We start from the raw sequence: 22,867 nt of genomic DNA, 5'->3' as shown, positions 1-22,867 counted from the left end.
CGTAGAATGATACAGACATCTCACCAGGCTCAACTTTCCGCTGTTTAGTGGTAGCAGTCGACTATCTCGCGGTCGGTTAATCCGACATATGTCGTTTTGACGTTGAAGAGGGAACGGTCTCCTCTCTGCCATTCTCTGTTTAGATGCCATTATGGTCGCAGAATTGCTGCTCAGATGGCTTTGATCTGATTACTGATTTCAAATAATACTGAAATTTGTGAGGATACTCTATCAGATCGTTAAACAGAATTTGTTTCCTAAATCGTTGAATGCCTCACCCGTGGATCTCCTTTGGCTTCAGTCAGTGTTTGTTTGTCTACGAGGTTTGTCTGCGTTCAAATTTGCTTTCGGTGCAGCTTCCTAACAAGCTGGCGGACACACAATGGTAGCGTGTAAGTGAAGTAGAACGCCCACCGACGTAGCGTGACAAGTGACGTGACGCGAGGCGTGGCACATACATGGCAGTGGCGTGGTGAGCGTCGGGTTCGACACCAACAGAGGTCATTAGAGGTTAATAATGAGGGGCCACACCATTTTTTGGCGACGGAGGTGTCAGCCTTTAGTCACCAAAATTTTTTTAATCAACCCTACTTTAAAAGACTTTGTTAACATCCTTACTAATATATAATACTAATGTGAAGGCACGTGGCGCTTTTGAGATGTTTAAAGAGTTAATATGTATCCTGATTTTCTTTTATTTTTTTCCCGAGAGCTCGCTACCGTTCGAAAATTTGTAACAAGGCTGGGATTTGGAGCTGCGTTTCTTCCTCGCCAGGCCGATGCGCTGACCACAGCGCCACCCTGCCACCCTGCGCCTTGCGCAACTGCACGGACTTCTGTAGCACCTTTCCCTTCTCAGTTCAAATTTTCCTTCAAGCCTCAGTAGGAGAGATCCATGAAATACCGTTCAAGCTTAGGGGGAGTACCATGTGGGCTGAGGCATGAATAGGAATTTCCATTTAGTCCCATAACATTTTTCTTTTCCACAAATAAATTAAATGGCTTTAAATTCGTGTAACTGACAATGATATTTCACTACGTTACATTAATTCTTGTTCCATAGATTATGAATACTGTAATGGGTAACTATGTGAAACGTGTGAGTTTAACATACGGTTTCTTTACAGGACTTTTTTACAATTACTGCTTAATATCTCAAAATTCATCAATTGTCATTCAGAGATTATTTTAGCCTGTTTTAAAGCTTTTTCAATGTTGAAAGATTGTCCATATCGGCAACTGCGAATATATTTCATGTATTTCATAACCGTAGTAATCGCCGCAGTGACCTGGTGGATGACATCGGAAGTTCAGTGAGGCTTTTTGCAGATGATGCTGTGGTGTATCGAGAGGTTGTAACAATGGAAAATTGTACTGAAATGCAGGAGGATCTGCAGCGAATTGACGCATGGTGCAGGGAACGGCAATTGAATCTCAATGTAGACAAGTGTAATGTGCTGCGAATACATAGAAAGATAGATCCCTTATCATTTAGCTACAAAATAGCAGGTCAGCAACTGGAAGCAATTAATTCCACAAAGTATCTGGGAGTACGCATTAGGAGTGATTTAAAATGGAATGATCATATAAAGTTGATCGTCGGTAAAGCAGATGCCAGACTGAGATTCATTGGAAGAATCCTAAGGAAATGCAATCCGAAAACAAAGGAAGTAGGTTACAGTACGCTTGTTCGCCCGCTGCTGGAATACTGCTCAGCGGTGTGGGATCCGTACCAGATAGGGTTGATAGAAGAGATAGAGAAGATCCAACGGAGAGCAACGCGCTTCGTTACAGGATCATTCAGTAATCGCGAAAGCGTTACGGAGATGATAGATAAACTCCAGTGGAAGACTCTGCAGGAGAGACGCTCAGTAGCTCGGTACGGGCTTTTGTTAAAGTTTCGAGAACATACCTTCACCGACGAGTGCAGCAGTATATTGCTCTCTCCTACGTATATCTCGCGAAGAGACCATGAGGATAAAATCAGAGAGATTAGAGCCCACACAGAAGCATACCGACAATCCTTCTTTCCACGAACAATATGAGACTGGAATAGAAGGGAGAACCGATAGAGGTAATCAGGGTACCCTCCGCCACACACCGTCCGGTGGCTTGCGGAGTATGGATGTAGATGTAGATGTAGATAGATGTTCCTTCAGAGATACATGTACTGTAATATCGTACAGCAACAACTGTACGCGCAAATAATATTTTGTAGTGAGAGTGAGATGCAGGCCGTGTGTAGCGCTGGGACACAGAGTGAAAGCGCAACGGCGACACAGCACTGTTCTCCGTCTCTGTCCGCTTAGGACGTGCCACACGCGCGGCTTGTTAGTTATTACCAGTGCTCGATTTGTGGAGAAAAAGGGACTTCTGGGGGGAGGGAGATTGATTTAGAAATTTTGACTTCTGAAAACGCTTTTCTTTTAATGCTTTTTCTCCAATTCAGAAGTTGGAATACAACGTCTGTACTGGTAAAAAAAATCTTCTATCACACCACATCTCAAAATCTGCGGGTCCAATTTTTTTCGTCAGAGGTTACGGTGCGGGGTATCGGTGCTTAACGTCAAAAATCAAACACTTGCCACACTAGACAAACAGAAGCTAAGCGATGTCAAAGTTAGCGTCAGGAGGGCTACGCGTGAAGCGTTCAGTGAATTAGAAAGTAAAATTCTATATACCGACTTGACAGAAAATCCTAGGAGGTTCTGGTCTTACGTTAAATCAGTAAGTGGATCGAAACAGCATATCCAGACACTCTGGGATGATAGTGGCATTGGAACAGAGGATGACACGCCTAAAGCTGAAATACTAAACACCTTTTTCCGAAGGTGTTTCACACAGGAAGACCGCACTGCAGTTCCTTCTCTAAATCCTCGCAAGCACGAAAAAATGGCCGACATCGAAATAAGTGTCCAAGGAATATAAAAGCTACTGAAATCACTCAACAGAGGGAAGTCCACTGGACCTGACGGGATAGCAATTCGATTCTACACAGAGTAAGTGAAAGAACTTGCCCCCCTTCTAACAGCCGCGTACCGCAAGTCTCTAGAGGGACGAAAGGTTCCAAATGATTGGAAAAGAGCACACGTAGTTCCACTTTTCAAGAAGGGTCGTCTAGCAGATGCGCAAAACTATAGGCCTATATCTCTGACATCGATTTCTTGTAGTATTTTAGAACATGTTTTTTGCTCGCGTATCATGTCATTTCTGGAAACTCAGAATCTACTCTGTAGGAATCGACATGGATTCCGGAAACAGCGATCGTGTGAGACCTAACTCGCTTTATTTGTTCATGAGACCCAGAAAATATTAGATACAGGCTCCCAGGTAGATGCCATTTTCCTTGACTTTTGGAAGGCGTTCGATACAGTTCCGCACTGTCACCTGATAAACAAAGTAAGAGCCTACGGAATATCAGACCAGCTGTGTGGCTCGATTGAAGAGTTTATAGCAAACAGAACACAGCAACAGGGGAGTGTTATGGGACCATTGCTTTTCAAAGTATATATAAATGACCTAGTAGATAGTGTTGAAACTTCCATGCGGCTTCGCGGCCTTATTGGCCCAGCGGTTCTAGGCGCTACATTTTGGAACCGGTCGCAGGTTCCAATCCTGCCTCGGGCATGGATGTGTGTGATGTCCTTAGGTTAGTTAGGTTTAAGTAGTTCTAAGTTCTAGGGTACAAAGAAGGTAGCTGCGAAGAAACCATGGGTAACAGAAGAAATACTTCAGTTGATTGATGAAAGGAGGAAGTACAAACATGTTCCGGGAAAATCAGGAATACAGAAATACAAGTCGCTGAGGAATGAAATAAATAGGAAGTGCAGGGAAACTAAGACGAAATGGCTGCAGGAAAAATGTGAAGACATCGAAAAAAGATATGATTGTCGAAAGGACAGACTCAGCATACAGGAAAGTCAAAACAATCTTTGGTGACATTAAAAGCAACGGTGGTGACATTAAGAGTGCAACGGGAATTCCACTGTTAAATGCAGAGGAGAGAGCAGATAGGTGGAAAGAGTACATTGAAAGTCTCTATGAGGGTTAAGATTTGCCTGATGTGATAGAAGAAGAAACAGGAGTCTATTTAGAAGAGATAGGGGATCCAGTATTAGAATTGGAATTTAAAAGATCTTTGGAGGACTTACGGTCAAATAAGGCAGAAGGGATAGATAACATTCCATCAGAATTTCTAAAATCATTGGGGGAAGTGGCAACAAAACGACTATTCACGTTGGTGTGTAGAATATATGAGTCTGGCGACATACCATCTGACTTTCGGAAAAGCATCATCCACACAATTCCGAAGACGGCGAGAGCTGACAAGTGCGAGAATTATCGCACCATCAGCTTAACAGCTCATGCATCGAAGCTGCTTACAAGAATAATATACAGAAGAATGGAAAAGAAAATTGAGAATGCGCTAGGTGACGATCGGTTTGGCTTTAGGAAAAGTAAAGGGACGAGAGAGGCAATTCTGACGTTACGGCTAATAATGGAAGCAAGGCTGAAGAAAAATCAAGACACTTTCATAGGATTTGTCGACCTGGAAAAAGCTTTCGACAATATAAAATGGTGCAAGCTGTTCGAGATTCTGAAAAAAGTAGGGGTAAGCTATAGGGAGAGACGGGTCAAATACATTATGTACAACAACCGAGAGGGAATAATAAGAGTGGACGATCAAGAACGAAGTGCTCGTATTAAGAAGGGTGTAAGACAAGGCTGCAGCCTTTCGCCCCTACTCTTCAATCTGTACATCGAGGAAGCAATGATGGAAATAAAAGAAAGGTTCAGGAGTGGAATTAAAATACAAGGTGAAAGGATATCAATAATACGATTCGCTGATGACATTGCTATCCTGAGTGAAAGTGAAGAAGAATTAAATGATCTGCTGAACGGAATGAACAGTCTAATGAGTACACAGTATGGTTTGAGAGTAAATCGGAGAAAGACGAAGGTAATGAGAAGTAGTAGAAATGAGAACAGCGAGAAACTTAACATCAGGATTGATGGTCACGAAGTCAATGAAGTTAAGGAATTCTGCTACCTAGGCAGTAAAATAACCAATGACGGACGGAGCAAGTAGGACATCATAAGCAGACTCGCTATGGCACAAAAGGCATTTCTGGCCAAGAGAAGTCTACTAATATCAAATACCGGCCTTAATTTGAGGAAGAAATTTCTGAGGATGTACGTCTGGAGTACGGCATTGTATGGTAGTGAAACATGGACTGTGGGAAAACCGGAACAGAAGAGAATCGAAGCATTTGAGATGTAGTGCTATAGACGAATGTTGAAAATTAGGTAGACTGATAAGGTAAGGAATGAGGAGGTTCTATGGAGAATCGGAGAGGAAAGGAATATGTGGAAAACACTGATAAGGAGAAGGGACAGGATGATAGGACATCTGCTAGGACATGAGGGAATGACTTCCATGGTACTAGAGGGAGCTGTAGAGGGCAAAAACTGTAGAGGAAGACAGAGATTGGAATACGTCAAGCAAATAATTGAGGACGTAGGTTGCAAGTGCTACTCTGAGATGAAGAGGTTAGCACAGGAAAGGAATTCGTGGCGGGCCGCATCAAACCAGTCAGTAGACTGATGGAAAAAAAAAAAAAAAGTTCTAGGGGACTGATGACCTCAGAAGTTAAGTCCCATAGTGCTCAGAGCCATTTGAACCATTTGAAACATGCGGCTTTTCGCGGATGATGCTGTAGTATACAGAGAAGTTGCAGCATTAGAAAATTGCAGCGAAATGCAGGAAGATCTGCAGCGGATAGGCACTTGGTGCAGGGAGTGGCAACTGACCGTTAACATATACAAATATAATGTATTGCGAATACATAGAAAGAAGGATCCTTTATTGTATGATTATATGATATCGGAAGAAACACTGGTAGCAGTTATTTCTGTAAAATATCTGGCAGTATTTGTACGGGATTTGAAGTGGAATGATCATATAAAATTAACTGTTGGTAATGGCGGGTGCCAGGTTGAGATTCATTGGTAAAGTCCTTAAAAATATAGTGCATCAACAAAGGAGGTGGCTTACAAAACACTCGTTCGACCTATACTTGAATATTGCTCATCAGTGTGGGATCCGTACCAGGTGGGGTTGACAGAGGAGATAGAGAAGATCCAAAGAAGGGCGGCGCGTGTCGTCACAGGGTTATTTGGTATGCGTGATAGCGTTACGGAGATGTTTAGCACACTCGAGTGACAGACTCTGCAAGAGAGGCGCTCTGCCTCATGGTGTAGCTTGCTGTCCAGGTTTCCAGATGGTGCGTTTCTGGATGAGGTATCGAATATATTGCTTCCCCCTACTTATACCTCCCGAGGAGATCACGAATGTAAAATTAGAGAGATTCGAGCACACACGGAGGCTTTCCGGCAGTCGTTCTTCCCGCGACCCATACGCGACTGGAACAGGAACGGGAGGTAATGACAGTGGCACGTAAAGTGCCCTCCGCCACACACCGTTGGGTGGCTTGCGGAGTATGAATGTGGATGGAGATGTAGTACCTTGTAGATGACACAGAATGGGGTAGACGTACCTGCGCACGTCCGCCTCGTATGAAGCAGACGCCGCGCGTGGAGTTGGTGGCCGGGTCGATGATGAGCCGGGTGGCCGTCGCTCCGGTGAGGACGCGCAGGTGGGGCCTGCCCAGCGCCGGCCGCAGGTAGGCTCGCTCCGCGCTCCACCGCCGGCCGCCGCGCACCGTCGCCTGCGCAGCGTCACACGGCGTCGATCAACCGGTAGCCAACGAGTTCCACGCACAGCAGAGTACAACATTACACTCTACAGAAGGCTACAAACCGCTAATTTGCGTACCATAATGACTGCTTTTGCTCGTCATACACACATGCAAGTACTGACACACACACATACACACACACAAACACACACACACACACACACACACACACACACACACCACAAATAATTCTTAGTTTTTCATAGCCCCATTAGCACATTGGCAGCATCTTATAGATTTAATGCATCGGTCAGCACCATCGGCGACACGAAGTTGTAAACATTGTGACCCGAGTGATAATACAAAAAGAAATTTTTGACGCAATTTGTAGGCACAGTTTTGAGGGAATGTCTGTTACCTTTTCATATGAAATACTCTTTTAGTGGAGTCAGGAGGGATGCCCTTAAGCATTAGAAGTGAAATGTTCACAGATAAAGTTTTCGTTCAAGGACTGACCTTCACGGAAAGTCCTGTCAATAATAGTAGAGACTGCATTTACCAATCACAAAACGCTCCAAAGAGAAGAACTAAAATTTCGGCCATCTGCACAAGCTTTAACTCTTGATATCCTGTCATGCATTCTATGGGATGTTCTTTAGATTTGCCTTTATTTGAATACGATTTTCACACACTCACCTGTGTAATTCCAGTCTAATAAGACAAGCACGCTGGATCCCAGAGCATTCAAAACAGATTATGGGAGTAGTGGGACAAATAGGTTTCTGCCCCACATTCCATTGTTGCCAGATGTATCCAAGATGTCGGCGATGACGTCATCCAAGATGGCGGCCTGTAGACGTGGCAACAGCGCATGACATCATGCAAGATGGCGGATTTAAATTTTAGTGGGAAGATAGGGCAATTGGGCTACCCCCACTAACCTAACCCTTCAAAAAAAATTGGCGGGAAATTCAAATTCCAGCAGGATAATGCATCACACTACAAAAATGGCGGGAAAACAGACCAATTGGGCTACCTTCTCTAACCTAACCCACTCCCCATGAAAAATGATGGGAAGTTGTAATTCCAACAGGATAATGCACCACACCACTCTTATCTCTACTAAGCAAAGAAAATCACAGGGAAAAATCCTCCACTAACCTAAGTCACCAGACCGCCACCTCTTCCTAGGGGCGGGTGGTAAGAGGACTCAGCCCACATTAGGCGGGTGGAGAGAGGAAGGACTGTACTTTATTTATTTGGGAGCAATTTATTTAGGGATGGAGTACATGTATCACAGAACACACGCTCTGACATGCCCCAAAGCATACAGACAGGCAAAATTCTACGTAACTCATATATAAAGCTCTACACACACTCTTGCTAGTTGTAAACCGTCAAAATGAAATGAAATGTCGTGTGACTAGGGCTTCCCGTCGGGTAGGCCATTCGCCTGGTGCCAGTCTTTCGATTTGACGCCACTTCGGCGACTTGCGCGTCGATAGGGATGAAAAGATGATGATTAGGACAACACAACACCCAGTCCCTGAGCGGAGAAAAATCTCCGACCCAGCCGGGAATCGAACCCGGGCACTTAGGATTGACAGTCTAATGCGCAGACCACAGTTTCATTTTGTTCGCTTTCGTTCGTTGCATCTGCTCGGGGCGGACGTCGTAGGACGTCCGTTTTAAGATCGTTGTTGATCGCAGGCTAATCGTCGAAATCATACACCAACCTTTATTTAAACAATTAGAGGCAGCACCACCACCAACTGTATTCGCCACTGAGTCCATAGCCCAACTGACTTAGTTCATATCGATGCCACTAGAGGACACAGTAGTGCTGTGGTGCTGTAGTGCTTTGTCCCACTACTAATGGGTGGAACAACCAACCGCTATATTTTGAATGTGGTACTGGAATATTTTCACTATAAACGGAGAGAGTAGACAATTACTCTGCTGTGCGTGCATTCCCACGCTGGTATCCGCTATAATAAGGAATCTGACGTCCTAGCGAAGTAAGCTCAATCTTGAGGAACTGTTCTCGATTTGAAAATAACTTGGACAGACTACTTGTGTGAAGTCAAGAACCAAGGAAAACAGCGATGGCAAGGGATGTGGAATGAGTGTCAATAATCTAAAGGTGGATACTGTGCGACATTATAACCTCAAATTCCTGCAAGGCCCTGGTTTACGATGACACATTTATACAGATTTACGATTTCCGCCATCATTAGACATTCATTCGACATTCATTAACCATGCTTCGTTTCCTGTTCATCTGTTCAGTATCAACATTTATGATTCCCTTGCGATTCCGCGTCAGAAGTTAATGTAAACCACATCTTCTTATCGTGTTCCACATTTGACATTCAACGATAGGAATTTCTGAAGACTATAATGAGAATCAATTACCACTTTCCTCAAACAGTGTCTTCTCTTTTGGTTTCTAAATACAATCGTCTGTCTAAACAGACTGTCAATTTTCTTAAGCGTGTAGGGAAAAATCTGTAGGACTCATCTATTCGTTTATATGTATAACTAATAATTAAATTTAAGAAGTAGTGTTAGATGACAACATAAATGTTTAGTTTGCTTATCATTTTATATGTTAAACAGTTATGGTAGAGAAAATATTGACGGCTTGAGCATTCAATTCTGTAAATCCTTATTTACGTATCTTTTCAGTAGAATTATGTATTTTATATAAACATGTGTTCTCGATAGCTAAACGGCGTACAAACTCTGGAGGTCAAATAAAAAAAACTAACAAATAAACAAACAATATTTCCAGATGGCCTGCTAGGAGACAGACTATCTTTGCCTGTTTGTCTTGAATTTAGTAAGCACTTTTAATATTACACAGCACATACACAATTTAAATGCAGCGGTATGATTCGCTGCCTTGGGTTTTGGCGGATTTTGGTATTTTTTAGGCGTGCAAGGTTGGCCTGATCGTCGGCTCCCAGCTCGGGGCGATGAACGGTTCGTCGGTGGGTGACACGTACAAAGACTTCACGTGGCTTCCCGAATATTTTTCGGCATATGCCTACCTCTGCTCACTACTTTCCTTTTCTGCATCAGCACCCATACTACTCCTGTGCGTAACCACGGCACCTTATATCGCACTTGCCTCCTTAAATATGTGTTCCGTTCCGTTACAAACCATAGAATACTTTATTTGTGAGTGGTTAGTTCATGCCAAATGTTTCAATTAATTCACTGAGTTTGGAGACAGACTAGTTACTACAAGCCATTTAAAACGTACTGTAGTCGACATACAATCCTGAAAGAACCATGACAAAAATGTGAATGAGAAATACGGGGAACCTGGCAACGAAACATACACTACTGGCCATTAAAATTGCTACACTATGAAGATGACGTGCTACAGACGCGAAATTTAACCGACAGGAAGAATATGCTGTGATATGCTAATGATTAGCTTTTCAGAGCATTCACACAAGGTTGGCGTCGGTGGCGACACCTACAACGTGCTGACATGAGGAAAGTTTCCAACCGATTTCTCATACACAAACAGCAGTTGACCGGCGTTGGCTGATGAAACGTTCTTTTGATGCCTCTTGTAAGGAGGAGAAATGCGTACCATCACGTTTCCGGCTTTGATAAAGGTCGGATTGTAGCCTATCGCGATTGCGGTTTATCGTATCGCGACATTGCTGCTAGGGTTGGTCGAGATCCAATGATTGTCAGCAGAATATGGAATCCGTGGGTTCAGGAGGGTAATGCGGAACGCCATGCTGGATCCCAACGGCATCGTATCACTAGCAGTCGAGATGACAGGCATCTTATGCGCATGGCTGTAACGGAACGTGCAGCCATGTCTCGATCCCTGAGTCAACAGATGGGGACGTTTGCAAGACAACAACGATCTGCACGAACAGTTCGACGACGTTTGCAGCAGCATGGACTATCAGCTCAGAGACCATGGCTGGGGTTACCCTTGACGCTGCATCACAGACAGGAGCGACTGCGATGGTGTACACAACGACGAACCTAGGTGCACGAGTGGCAAAACGTGATTTTTTCGGATGAATCCAGGTTCTGCGAAACCCTACATTTCAGCAGGATAATGCACGACCGCATGTTGCAGGTCCTCTACGGACCTTTCTGGATACATAAAATGTTCTACTGCTGCCATGGCGAGCACATCCTCCAGATCTCTCACCAACTGAAAGCGTCTGGTCAATGGTGGCCGAGCAAGTGTCTCGTCACAAGACGCCAGTCACTACTCTTGATGAACTGTGGTATCGTGTTGAAGCTTCATGGGCAGCTATAACTGTACACGCCATCCAAGCTCTGTTTAACTCAATGCCCAGTCGTATCAAGGCCGTTATTACGGCCAGAGGTGGTTGTTCTGGGTACTGATTTCTCAGGGTCTATGCACCCATATTGCGTGAAAATGTAATCACATGTCAGTTCTAGTATAATATATTTATACAATGAATACCCGTTTATCACCTGCATTCCTTCTTGGTGTAGCAATTTTAATGGCCAGTGGTGTATTTTGATAATAAAACGTGTTTAACCATTACAGATTGCCACAAACACATGACAGAATCTATACTACGGAGTGACTGGCTGATAAAAACACATATTCTCTGGCTGCTCATAGAGAAAGAATCTCCCAGGACGCACTACCAGAGCAAGAAGAGACGCGTATTACGTGAAGTAACAAGCTCTGTTCTACAGAAGCACAAGGCGTAGTTAAAGAAAAAGGTTACTGCTTCCTGAAGTGAAGAAGCGCGAGTCGAGCAAGAGCAGGTGGCGGCTGGCGACTCAACAGCAGTGGTGACACAGTGCAGTCCGTGTGTGATTGCGCTATCAGGTGTCGTTTCACCGGATGGGAAGACACTCAACGTTTTCAATTGCAGAGCGTGGACGAGGCAGCAGTGACGGACATTGGCAACGCTACCATATCAAAGGAACAGCGAATAATGAGCTATCTCGAGTCCTACAACAACCCAACAAACCAGAACTCTCCTGTGAAGTGTTCTCTTGCAGTAGCTCTTCTTTGCCGTGGCTGTCTCTGCACAGTTTTTCGGATGTACGTTCTCCAGCTAGCGGAGTGTGGCATTACAAACTCGTGGTTTGCACTAACTCTCCTTTGTGCCAATTTCTTCATGCTTCAACGAATTCCCAACACATTGTGTTCGTTTCGCGTTTGTCTGGCACGTGTGTTTGAACGTGGGAAAGTTCCTTCTACTACGACTCCGCTCCCATCGATTCACATCTTCGATGTAGACGTTGTGCACCCCCGCCTTCGTTTCCAGGGATGGACGTCTGTGTGTCCGATTCGAAGCTTAGGGCTAAACTGTTTAGAGAGGTCAGCCAGACCAAGCCAGGTCAAGACAACTGAAGGCAAACAGCTAATGTAAAATTCCTAAGCTGACCTACCCTCACACCAACGGCAGTCATTCTTTACACACAAAGCGATGCGGAATGGAATTGTATACAGTGTTTATAACAGCTGTTGAAATCAAATTACACGCACATAGCATCACTCGCACAATAAATCACTCTTATGTTTTCTATCACATATACAGGATGTTACGTGCATAATAGCAGAATTTTAATCATTGGTACTGTAATATGTACCGACTTCAGTGTTACTTGTTTTTTCTCTGCGTCTAACAATCTTCCCGGCAACACGCCACATAATTTACTACCTGATGTTTTCTACAGAGTCGTAACTGCACCACTAAGTGGACTACGCCTGTCAGTATAAACCAACCATTTTGCCTCCGCATGCCCATACTTCAATACCTGCCCTACTGCCCAGAGGAAAATAAACATTAATGGTTTATTCTTGCCACATGTGCTTGAAGGTATGGACCAACCTACAAACACCCTACACCTAATAGCTATAATTATTAGTCTGAAAATGAAGTATATATTGATGAAATATTGTTCAGTGCACTGTCCTCAGTCACCAATAAAAATATCTGCACTTTACCCCTAACACCCTGAACACAAAGTGGTTCAGCTTCCCCTACCACTGTCGTTTTATGCAACCCGCAATGTTAAGTCTGGCCGTCAAAAATCACATGCAAAATTTTTGTATTTTGTATTTTGAAGAACTATTAGTTCTTCAGAAAAAATGAATAGAATCTTTTTTATAGGAATTTTAATGTAGTTAAATTTCGAACCGTGATACGTTTTCGCTAGAGGCCGTAGTTTTCGAGTTATTCAAGAATAAGGTACAAAACTGAACTTCGAACGGCCGGCCGCGGTGGTCTAGCGGTTCTAGGCGCGCAGTCAGGAACCGCGCGACTGCTACGGTCGCAGGTTCGAATCCTGCTTCGGGCATGGATGTGTGTGATGTCCTTAGGTTAGTTAGGTTTAAGTAGTTCTAAGTTCTAGGGGACTGATGACCACAGATGTTAAGTCCCATAGTGCTCAGAGCCATTTGAACCATTTTTTTGAACTTCGAACGCACCCTCACTCTCACCTTTAGCCCCCTCAGGTGAGGATTTCTAGTATTCGTTCATGCCATTCCCTCCTACCTCGGTAAAAAAAATTTGCGACTGCACGAATTATTTCCCGCATTCGACCTTTTTTGGTCCTCATTGACTGGTCTTCTTACGCCACCGGCTTAGTAGAGCGCTTACAGGTTGTAGAACTGACGTTTCTGTAAAGTTTAACTGACCTTACGACTTATCTTAGAAGAAAGATTAAGGAAAGCAAACCTACGTTTCTAGCATTTGTAGACTTAGAGAAAGCTTTTACAGTGTTGACTGGAATACTCTCATTCAAATTCTAAAGGTGGCAGGGGTAAAATACAGGGAGTGAAAGGGTATTTACAATTTGTACAGAAACCAGATGGCAGTTATAAGAGTCGAGGGGCATGAAAGGGAAGCAGTGGTTGGGAAAGGAGTGAGACAGGGTTGTAGCCTCTCCCCGATGTTATTCAATCTGTATATTGAGCAAACAGTAAAGGAAACAAAAGAAAAATTTGGAGTAGGTAATAAAATCGATGGAGAAGAAATAAAAACTTTGAAGTTCGCCGAGGACATTGTAATTCTGTCAGAGATAGCAAAGGACTTGGAAGAGCAGTTGAACGGAATGGACAGTGTCTTGAAAGGAGGATATAAGATGAACATTAACAAAAGCAAAACAAGGATAATGGAATGTGGTAGAGTTAAGTCAGGTGATGCTGTGGGAATTAGATTAGTAAATGACACACTTAAAGTAGTAAAGGAGTTTTGCTATTTGGGGAGCAAAATAACTGATGATGGTCGAAGTAGAGAGGATATAAAATGTAGACTGGCAATGGCAAGGAAAGCGTTTCTGAAGAAGAGAAATTTGTTAACATCGAGTATAGATTTAAGTGTCAGGAAATCGTTTCTGAAAGTATTTGTATGGAGTGTAGCCATGTATGGAAGTGAAACGTGGACGATAAATAGTTTGGACAAGAAAAGAATAGAAGCTTTCGAAATGTGGTGCTACAGAAGAATGCTGAAGATTAGATGGGTAGATCACATAACTAACGAGGAGGTATTGAATAGAACTGGGGAGAAGAGGAGTTTCTGGCACAACCTGACAAGAAGAAGGGACCGGTTGGTAGAACATGTTCTGAGGCATCAAGCGATCACAAATTTAGCGTTGGAGAGCAACGTGGAGTGTAAGAATCGTAGAGAGAGACCAAAAGATGAATACACTTAGCAGATTCAGAAGATTGTAGGTTGCAGTCAGTACTGGGAGATGAAGAAGCTTGTACAGGATAGAGTAGCAAGGAGGGCTGCATCAAACCAGTCTCAGGACTGAAGACAACAACAACAACAACGTCACTATGAGTTTGAACGGCGCAAAATACATGATTGTATCTCGGACTACGGAACTAATGTGCTTGCAGGAATTGAATCTTGACCGAGCTGTCAAAGTAATTACTTTTATCGTAACGTTTACAAAAGTCATTTTCTTTCATTACCCTCAGGGGAACGTTTAATTTAGTAATTTTAACGAAATAGCCAACTATGCTAGTGATGATATAGCTCGATGAATAGTGAACAAAGAAGTCGAATATTGGGTATAGTTCGTGTAGTCGAAAAATGTTATACAGGCAGAAGTAGTGCCACAAACAACGTACAAGAAATCGCGATTCGTGAGTGATCAATGTGAGGGTGGACGTGCGTTTGAAGGTCAGCTTCGTTTGTTTTTCTTTAATAACTCGAAAATCGTGGCCTCCAGTGAAAACTTATCACTGTACAAAATTTAACTACGAGTACATTAAATTTCCTACAAAAAGGTAGCATTAATTTTTTCTATATGATTCATTGTTGGTGCATATCGAACGAGAGAATATGAAAATCTCTGACTTGGTTCTTGAAGGCCAATTGTAATGTAGTGTGTTGCCTAAAACGTCAGCGCTAGGGCCAGCTTAATTATGCTGTGTAGGTGTGTGTTTCTGAAATGAAGATTTGCAACAAGCATATTATCTTAATTAGAGAATGAAATGTTGCTAAAGCAAATGGACAGTTCGTTTGTGAAATAAAGCAGAAAAAGTGTCCAGGGGTTTTTAATTATACTCAAATATCGTTACAATCAATTTTCTTAACATCAAAAGATGCGAATTTTATTGCAGGTGTTGAATAAAATAGATATTTTATGGAAGTTAAAGACTTGCTTTCCTGTGCAGTTCATGAAAAAAGAACTTTATGGTTTTTTATGAAAGAAAAGCCAAATAATCAATTTCCGCTTTAATTCCGCCAGTACCTCGTCTCCAGCCTTCCAAATTTCACAGTTCTCCTGCAGCCCTTGCAGAACTAGCACTGCCGGAAGAAAGCTGTGAGGACAGCTCGTGGTCGTGCATGGTTAGCTGAGATGGTAGAGCACCACCCGAAGGACAAAGGTCTCGAGTTAGAGTTCCGGTCCAGCACGTAGTTTTAATCTGCCAGGAAGCCTCATAACAGCGCACACTACGCTGAAAATTTCGTTCTCGAATCTATTTCAGTTTCGTACTTTCTCAGAGAAACTGAAATGGAGTGAAGTCAATTCTTCGAGCAATTGGCGCAACTGTGCTGTTCGTTTTGAAAGGTAAAGAACTTTTAATCAGTGATTGTCCGTTTCATTATGTAATTGGTACACTCGATGGTGATTATTTTATTTCTTAAGCTTTTTTCGAAACAATCAAACGAGTATTTCATATAGTGTAATAACAGGCATGTCGAAACCGGTTATGGCAATGTGAAATACTCATGTGATTGCATTGTATAGAGTACGATAGTAAAAAGATTCTAATGAATCATTCAGTTAATGTCCACAGAAAACATGTATTTATCCCATTATTTTGTTAATAAAATACAATTTTCAGAATCCTCTTTCTTAAATTTTATATTAAGAGCGTGTGGAAATAAAGTCTTTTTGCCTGAGTAAAAAATTAAAAAATGAACATCCGGCTTTAGTCGTAAAGAAAGAAAGTGGCAAAACTGCTGAACTGTCACACAGTTTTACCTACACAGATACCTTGTATGAAGCAGTACAACTACTGTTAAAACATCAGTCGTCATGAGTGCGATAGACTCAGTATTGAACTGAAAATATTTTTCACGTCTGTCTAATTAATGGCAGAATAGAACATTCGAATATTTTAATATAAACGAGATACTCCAGGGTGAGCAATATTCTAAGATTCAACACCGCAATGCAGCCGCGCGGGTAGCCGTGCTGTCTTGGGCGCCTTGCCAGGGTTCGTGTGGCTCTTCCCGTCGGAGATTCGAGTCCTCCCTCGGGCATGGGTGTGTGTATGTTGTCCTTCGAGTAAATTAGTTTCACTTAGATTAAACTGTGTAAGCCTAGGGACCAATGACTTCAACAGTTTGGTCCCATAGAAACCTACGACCACCACCACCACCACCACCACCACCACCACCACCACCATCGCAATCCGTGCTGCATTTAAAAATTTCAGAGGTTCTCTGTAGGGGCGGTGTCTCTGAGCTGCAGTGGTAAATGAATTATTGGGTGTCTACGAGCTCTTACAATGGCGTCTAAACACGGTGCGAAGTATTGTGGTCACAACATAAATGATACTGTCAGAGAGTCTAGACCACCTCGAAGTCTGAGCTATAAAAGTGTTACTCCACTTACATTATTTTATACCGTTAATTTTACAGATCCCTAAAGCATCATATTCTTTTCACTGCGACTGCAGTCGGAGCACGTCCTGCAGTAGGTTTTAATGCTTTACAAGCATGACGCCACCATGGCCAGCTGCTTAATATCGTGTTGATCCGCCCTTGGAACGCAGTACAGCAGCGATTCTGTGTGGTGTGGATTTGACAAATGCTTGGTAGGTATGTAGCACCATAGAACCAGATGTCTTCGCAAAAGGCATTCACTGCTCGTAAATTAAACACCGGTGGTTTGTGGGCACGGAGTTGGCACTCCGTATTGTCCCAGCTGTTTTCCATCTGTTAGAGGTCAGGCAAATTTGGTGGCCAAGACATGAACGTGACCTCACTATATGCTCCTCAAACCACTGTAGTAAAGTTCTGCACATGTACTTGGAGAGATATCCTGCTCGTAAATTCCACCGCGGTCAGGAAGACACAAAGCATGCAGGGGTGCACGTAGTCTGCTATAATGTTCACGTAGACCAAAACTGTCTTTGTGCCTTCGATTACTACCACAGTTCCCATGAAAGCCCAGTTGAATGTCCCTCACAGCACAATACTGCTCCTACGGGCCAACGTCCGTGGGGCGATGGATGACGGCATATCCCGACTCAGGCATCGGCCTGATGTTAAAACAAGACTGTGTGCTGGACCAAGACTCGAACTCGGGACCTTTGCCTTTCGCGGGCAAGTGCTCTACCATCTGAGCTACCCAAGCACGATTCACGCCCCGTCCTCACAGCCTTACTTCTGCCAGTACCTCATCTCCTACCTTCTTCTGTAAAGAAACTATAAGCCGGAAGTATATTGTAACAAAACATATGGTATCTGTAAGCTACAAGAGCCTATATCGACAAGAATTAGCAAGATATTACCCACACTGCTCCATAAAATTCTCAGTTACTATAGAGATGTGGCAGTTCATAAATAAAATAAATAAGATTTCCTTGTTGATCTGGATGCCTGTAACTCTGAAACAAAACTAATACAAATATGGCCTTCATCAAAACTGGAAACGCGAGCCAAAGCAGTCTTTTTTCAGAGCTAGCGAAGATCTACATTATACGTGTCTCTCTTATAGCCTCAGTTGTGGCTTGAAAGCTAAATCGCGACGTAAAAGATGAGTTGCATTTTCGACATGGAGCCGGCCGCGGTGGTCTAGAGGTTCTAGGCGCACAGTCAGGAACCGCGCGGCTGCTACGGTCGCAGGTTCGAATCCTGCCTCGGGCATGGATGTGTGTGATGTCCTTAGGTTAGTTAGGTTTAAGTAGTTCTAAGTTCTAGGGGACTTATGACCACAGATGTTGAGTCCCATAGTGCTCAGAGCAATTTGAACCATTTTTCGACATGGAACGACTTTCCTGGAATGAAAACCATAAATTGATAACCTTATTTCAGACCTTATGTGCAATGATACGAATAGATGAAGTGGTTTTAGCAGGATAATTCTGCACCATCCAGGAAGTAACTTGTTTACAGAGCTGTTCAACTATTTTAGAAGTAGTCCTATGATTATAACTCATGCTTAACGAAGAAGAATAGTAATAATAACAAAACAAGCATATCTGGTCAGGGCACTGCAACAATGTAATGTATCAGAAAAAATATGTAGCTCCAATGCAAAATCTACTTATGCAATTTACATGTCTACGAATTCTGAGAATCAAGCAGTGAACTGGCTGCAGGCAACGGTAATGTACATGCAGAGGACAAACAACAGAACAATGTAGATGAAAACAATAACATATCATTCGAACACCTTTAGACACACAATCCTCCACGTCAATGTATGTGGCTAGAAGCTATGAAGACGACAGAGGAGACACTCAGAATATCATGAGCAGAACAAAATGCAGTAACAATACCGGGGACATCAGAAGAATACCAAACGACAGAGCAGGATGGTTGCTTCGACAAGTTTTAGCGTTCAGGAAATGAGAGAGTAGGATGGTTTGCTTCGACAATTTTTAGTCTTTAGAAAATGAATGGGCGAATATTTGAAAACAATAAAAAAGGCTTTTACGCTGGTTGCTATTCACACCCGTGGGAAATACATGTCTTCTTGAAATGACAGTAGGTCAACGCTAGGCTTCATTATGTATTGTAGAATATTAACATAGGTCTCTCTGTCGAGAAAGCCCAGAGTTATCCACATGCATGCTGCTCACCGTGCCGAGATCTAACCCCAAACGAAAACAGGAAAGTGTCACTTCTCTCCCTTTCCACAAGATATTTTGGATCAAAAATCCGGTAAAACCAGTAATATCAGGAGCGTTTGCCTGTTAACAAAACCGCTCACAAATTCATTTATTTAACAAAAATGCAAGATGAGACAGGTGTAACTAAAAAATAAGGGAAACAGATTTTATGAAGAGTGTTGTACACAACAATAACGTAAAGCCAGGTTTGCGTAACACATTTCATTTGCGATCTTCTTCTTCTTCTTCCTCCTCCTCCTCCTCTTCTTCTTCTTCTTCTTCTCCTTCTGCACTTCAAAACTTAGGCAGTTGTGCCTGATCCGCATTCGCTTTTCACTAAGATCTCAATGTGGATGTTCCTACGGCCGTTCTTCCTATTGGCTGGTACAGCATGGCCAGACGTGGGATACTCTCTGCACTCATTATTTTATAAATGATGTTGCCATAATTTATCTTATTCAGTTTCTTCATTAATGTTACAAACATCTAGTTCGTTACCTATTATCTTCGTTTCTTGGAGTTGGAGATAACCTAGGCAAATCAAGGATAAACGATTAGGTATCACAAATGGGATGAAAATTGATACATGAAACATAAGAGGGATTGGAAACAAACATGTGGAGCTAGATCATAAACTTTCACGAAACTACCGAGCGAGGTGGCGCAGTGGTTAGACACTGGACTCGAATTCGGGAGGACGACGGTTCAATCCCGTCTCCAGCCATCCTGATTTAGGTTTTCCGTGATTTCCCTAAATCGTTTCAGGCAAATGCCGGGATGGTTCCTTTCAAAGGGCACGGCCGGTTTCCTTCCCATTCCTTCCCTAACCCGAGCTAGCGCTTCGTCTCTAATGACCTCGTTGTCGACGGGACGTTAAACAACATTAACCTAACCTTTCACGAAACTATCTATATAAAATCAATTTATTGATATCTTACCAGAAATTGGCATTGGTAACGGCAGAAAATATTTTCTAGTCAGAAAATATGACTCCGCTCCAATCAGTGTCAATATGCCCTTCCGTGGTCGTCTCCTGATGCCGGCCGCTCTGGCCGAGCGGTTCTAGGCGCTTCAGTCCGGAACTGCGCTGCTCCTACGGTCGCAGGTTCGAATCCTGCCTCGGGCCTGGCTATGTGTGAAGTCCTTAGGTTAGTTAGGTTTCATTTATTCTAAGTCTAGGGGACTGATGACCTCAGATGTTAAGTCCCATAGTTCTTAGAGCCATTTGCACCATTTTTCGTCTCCTGATAAAGAGCAAAGCGTTGCTTTGTAGCTGATCTTCGGCATATCTTCGCACAAACGAAAAAATGGCTGACATCGAAATAAGTGTCCAAGGAATAGAAAAGCAACTGGAATCACTCAACAGAGGAAAGTCCACTGGACTTGACGGGATACCAATTCGATTCTACACAGAGTACGCGAAAGAACTTGCCCCCCTTCTAACAGCCGTGTACCGCAAGTCTCTAGAGGAACGGAGGGTTCCAAATGATTGGAAAAGAGCACAGATAGTCCCAGTCTTCAAGAAGGGTCGTCGAGCAGATGCGCAAAACTATAGACCTATATCTCTGACGTCGATCTGTTGTAGAATTTTAGAACATGTTTTTTGCTCGAGTATCATGTCGTTTTTCGAAACCCAGAATCTACTATGTAGGAATCAACATGGATTCCGGAAACAGCGATCGTGTGAGACCCAACTCGCTTTATTTGTTCATGAGACCCAGAAAATATTAGGTACAGGCTCCCAGGTAGATGCTATTTTTCTTGACTTCCGGAGGGCGTTCGATACAGTTCCGCACTGTCGCATGATAAACAAAGTAAGAGCCTACGGAATATCAGACCAGCTGTGTGGCTGGATTGAAGAGTTTTTAGCAAACAGAACACAGCATGTTGTTATCAATGGAGAGACGTCTACAGACGTTAAAGTAACCTCTGGCGTGCCATAGGGGAGTGTTATGGGACCATTGCTTTTCACAATATATATAAATGACCTAGTAGATAGTGTCGGAAGTTCCATGCGGCTTTTCGCGGATGATGCTGTAGTATACACAGAAGTTGCAGCATTAGAAAATTGTAGCGAAATGCAGGAAGATCTGCAGCGGATAGGCACTTGGTGCAGGGAGTGGCAACTGTCCCTTAACATAGACAAATGTAATGTATTGCGAATACATAGAAAGAAGGATCCTTTATTGTATGATTATATGATAGCGGAACAAACACTGGTAGCAGTTACTTCTGTAAAATATCTGGGAGTATGCGTGCGGAACGATTTGAAGTGGAATGATCATATAAAATTAATTGTTGGTAAGGCGGGTACCAGGTTGAGATTCATTGGGAGAGTCCTTAGAAAATGTAGTCCATCAACAAAGGAGGTAGCTTACAAAACACTCGTTCGACCTATACTGAGTATTGCTCATCAGTGTGGGATCCGTACCAGGTCGGGCTGACGGAGGAGATAGAGAAGACCGAAAGAAGAGCGGCGCGTTTCGTCACAGGGTTATTTGGTAACCGTGATAGCGTTACGGAGATGTTTAATAAACTCAAGTGACAGACTCTGCAAGAGAGGCGCTCTGCATCGCGGTGTAGCTTGCTCGCCAGGTTTCTAGAGGGTGCGTTTCTGGATGAGGTATCGAATATATTGCTTCCCCCTACTTATACCTCCCAAGGAGATCACGAATGTAAAATTAGAGAGATTAGAGCGCGCGCGGAGGCTTTCAGACAGTCGTTCTTCCCGCGAACCATACGCGACTGGAACAGGAAAGGGAGGTAATGACAGTGGCACGTAAAGTGCCCTCCGCCACACACCGTTGGGTGGCTTGCGGAGTATAAATGTAGATGTAGATAGATATAAGTCCATTATCGTTCATTCTCACAGTTTTCTCACTTCCAGGCAACTGAGAGATGTACCTCACCTGACAGCAACTTAGAAATGGATCGGCACTGTGTTGCTGAACATCCATTTGTTGTCTGTCTCACTAGACACACGCGGTCGCCCACTGCCACTTTTCCACTCGATACGGCCTGTTCCGACATAACCACTCCACCAAAGCCTCGCCGTCCTTTTTGGTATGCCGCATCTCGCACCTTCTTCGGAAGGGCAGCATCAGCCTGGGCTTGCGCCACATTTCTGTCTGTTCCCTTTCATGCAGAACTGCTGCTCGCAGATTCTTATTTAAGGACTTGTGGACATTAAGTTTTTCAGCAGGATGAGCCTTTTGTTATTTTACTGGGGAACATGAAGCAAGAAGCAGTGGAGATATCTGCACATGTCTACATTCAGCACTTACTGCTAGATGCGCAACTCCTTCCAAAAATCAGGCGACAGGCAGCACAACTGTCAGAACAGATCAGACATCATTTTGTAATTCGTCAGGATATTGTCAAATTAACGTCAGATTCAGAATCATTTTCAACCCAACATGGAGTATCGCTTCAAGTAACAGAGTGTGAAAACAAAACGTTGATAATACCCATACGAAATAATACCCGGAAGAACCAGATAGTGCGCAACTATCATGAAATGATTAAGATCAAGCTGCAAGAACTCGAGGAAATTCGAGGAGACTCTGCCCTTCGCTTCTTTTCGTTAACTTCTTATTGTTATTTAGGATCTCAGTCTTAGGCGTGCAGGAAACAGAAATTGTCTTTCATAAGGCACTATTCGCTTTTCTTGGCAAAGCATCAGCAGCAACTATATTGTAATTTTTGCGAGTAGTTGACAGTAGCTACTGTACGATCAGAATGACAGGGACTCGGTGAATGTGGTATACTTTCGCTGTACACCCGTCTCGAGGCCCACGAGAGAGAGAGCCCGCGGCGCTTACGTCACGAAGGTTGT

At 43.3% G+C, this 22,867-nt stretch overlaps 1 protein-coding gene across 1 annotated transcript in view; it reads right to left on the bottom strand.

The window, feature by feature from the left end:
* LOC126219283 (glucose dehydrogenase [FAD, quinone]-like) overlaps nt 1–16,599 on the bottom strand; it is a 103,555-nt gene extending 86,956 nt beyond the window's left edge. Inside the window, exons 1-2 of the mRNA XM_049942144.1 lie at nt 16,558–16,599; nt 6,558–6,728 (exon numbers count right to left, since the gene is read on the bottom strand). Coding sequence (XP_049798101.1) covers nt 6,558–6,728; nt 16,558–16,599 — 213 coding nt within the window. The remainder of the gene's footprint in view (nt 1–6,557; nt 6,729–16,557) is intronic.
* Nucleotides 16,600–22,867: the final 6,268 nt, after the last annotated feature.

Source organism: Schistocerca nitens, chromosome 1 (genome assembly GCF_023898315.1).
Source record: "Schistocerca nitens isolate TAMUIC-IGC-003100 chromosome 1, iqSchNite1.1, whole genome shotgun sequence".
Classification (NCBI taxonomy): Eukaryota; Metazoa; Arthropoda; class Insecta; order Orthoptera; family Acrididae; genus Schistocerca; species Schistocerca nitens.
Note: the sequence above shows the minus strand (reverse complement) of the source record. Positions and strands in the feature narration are given on the sequence as shown.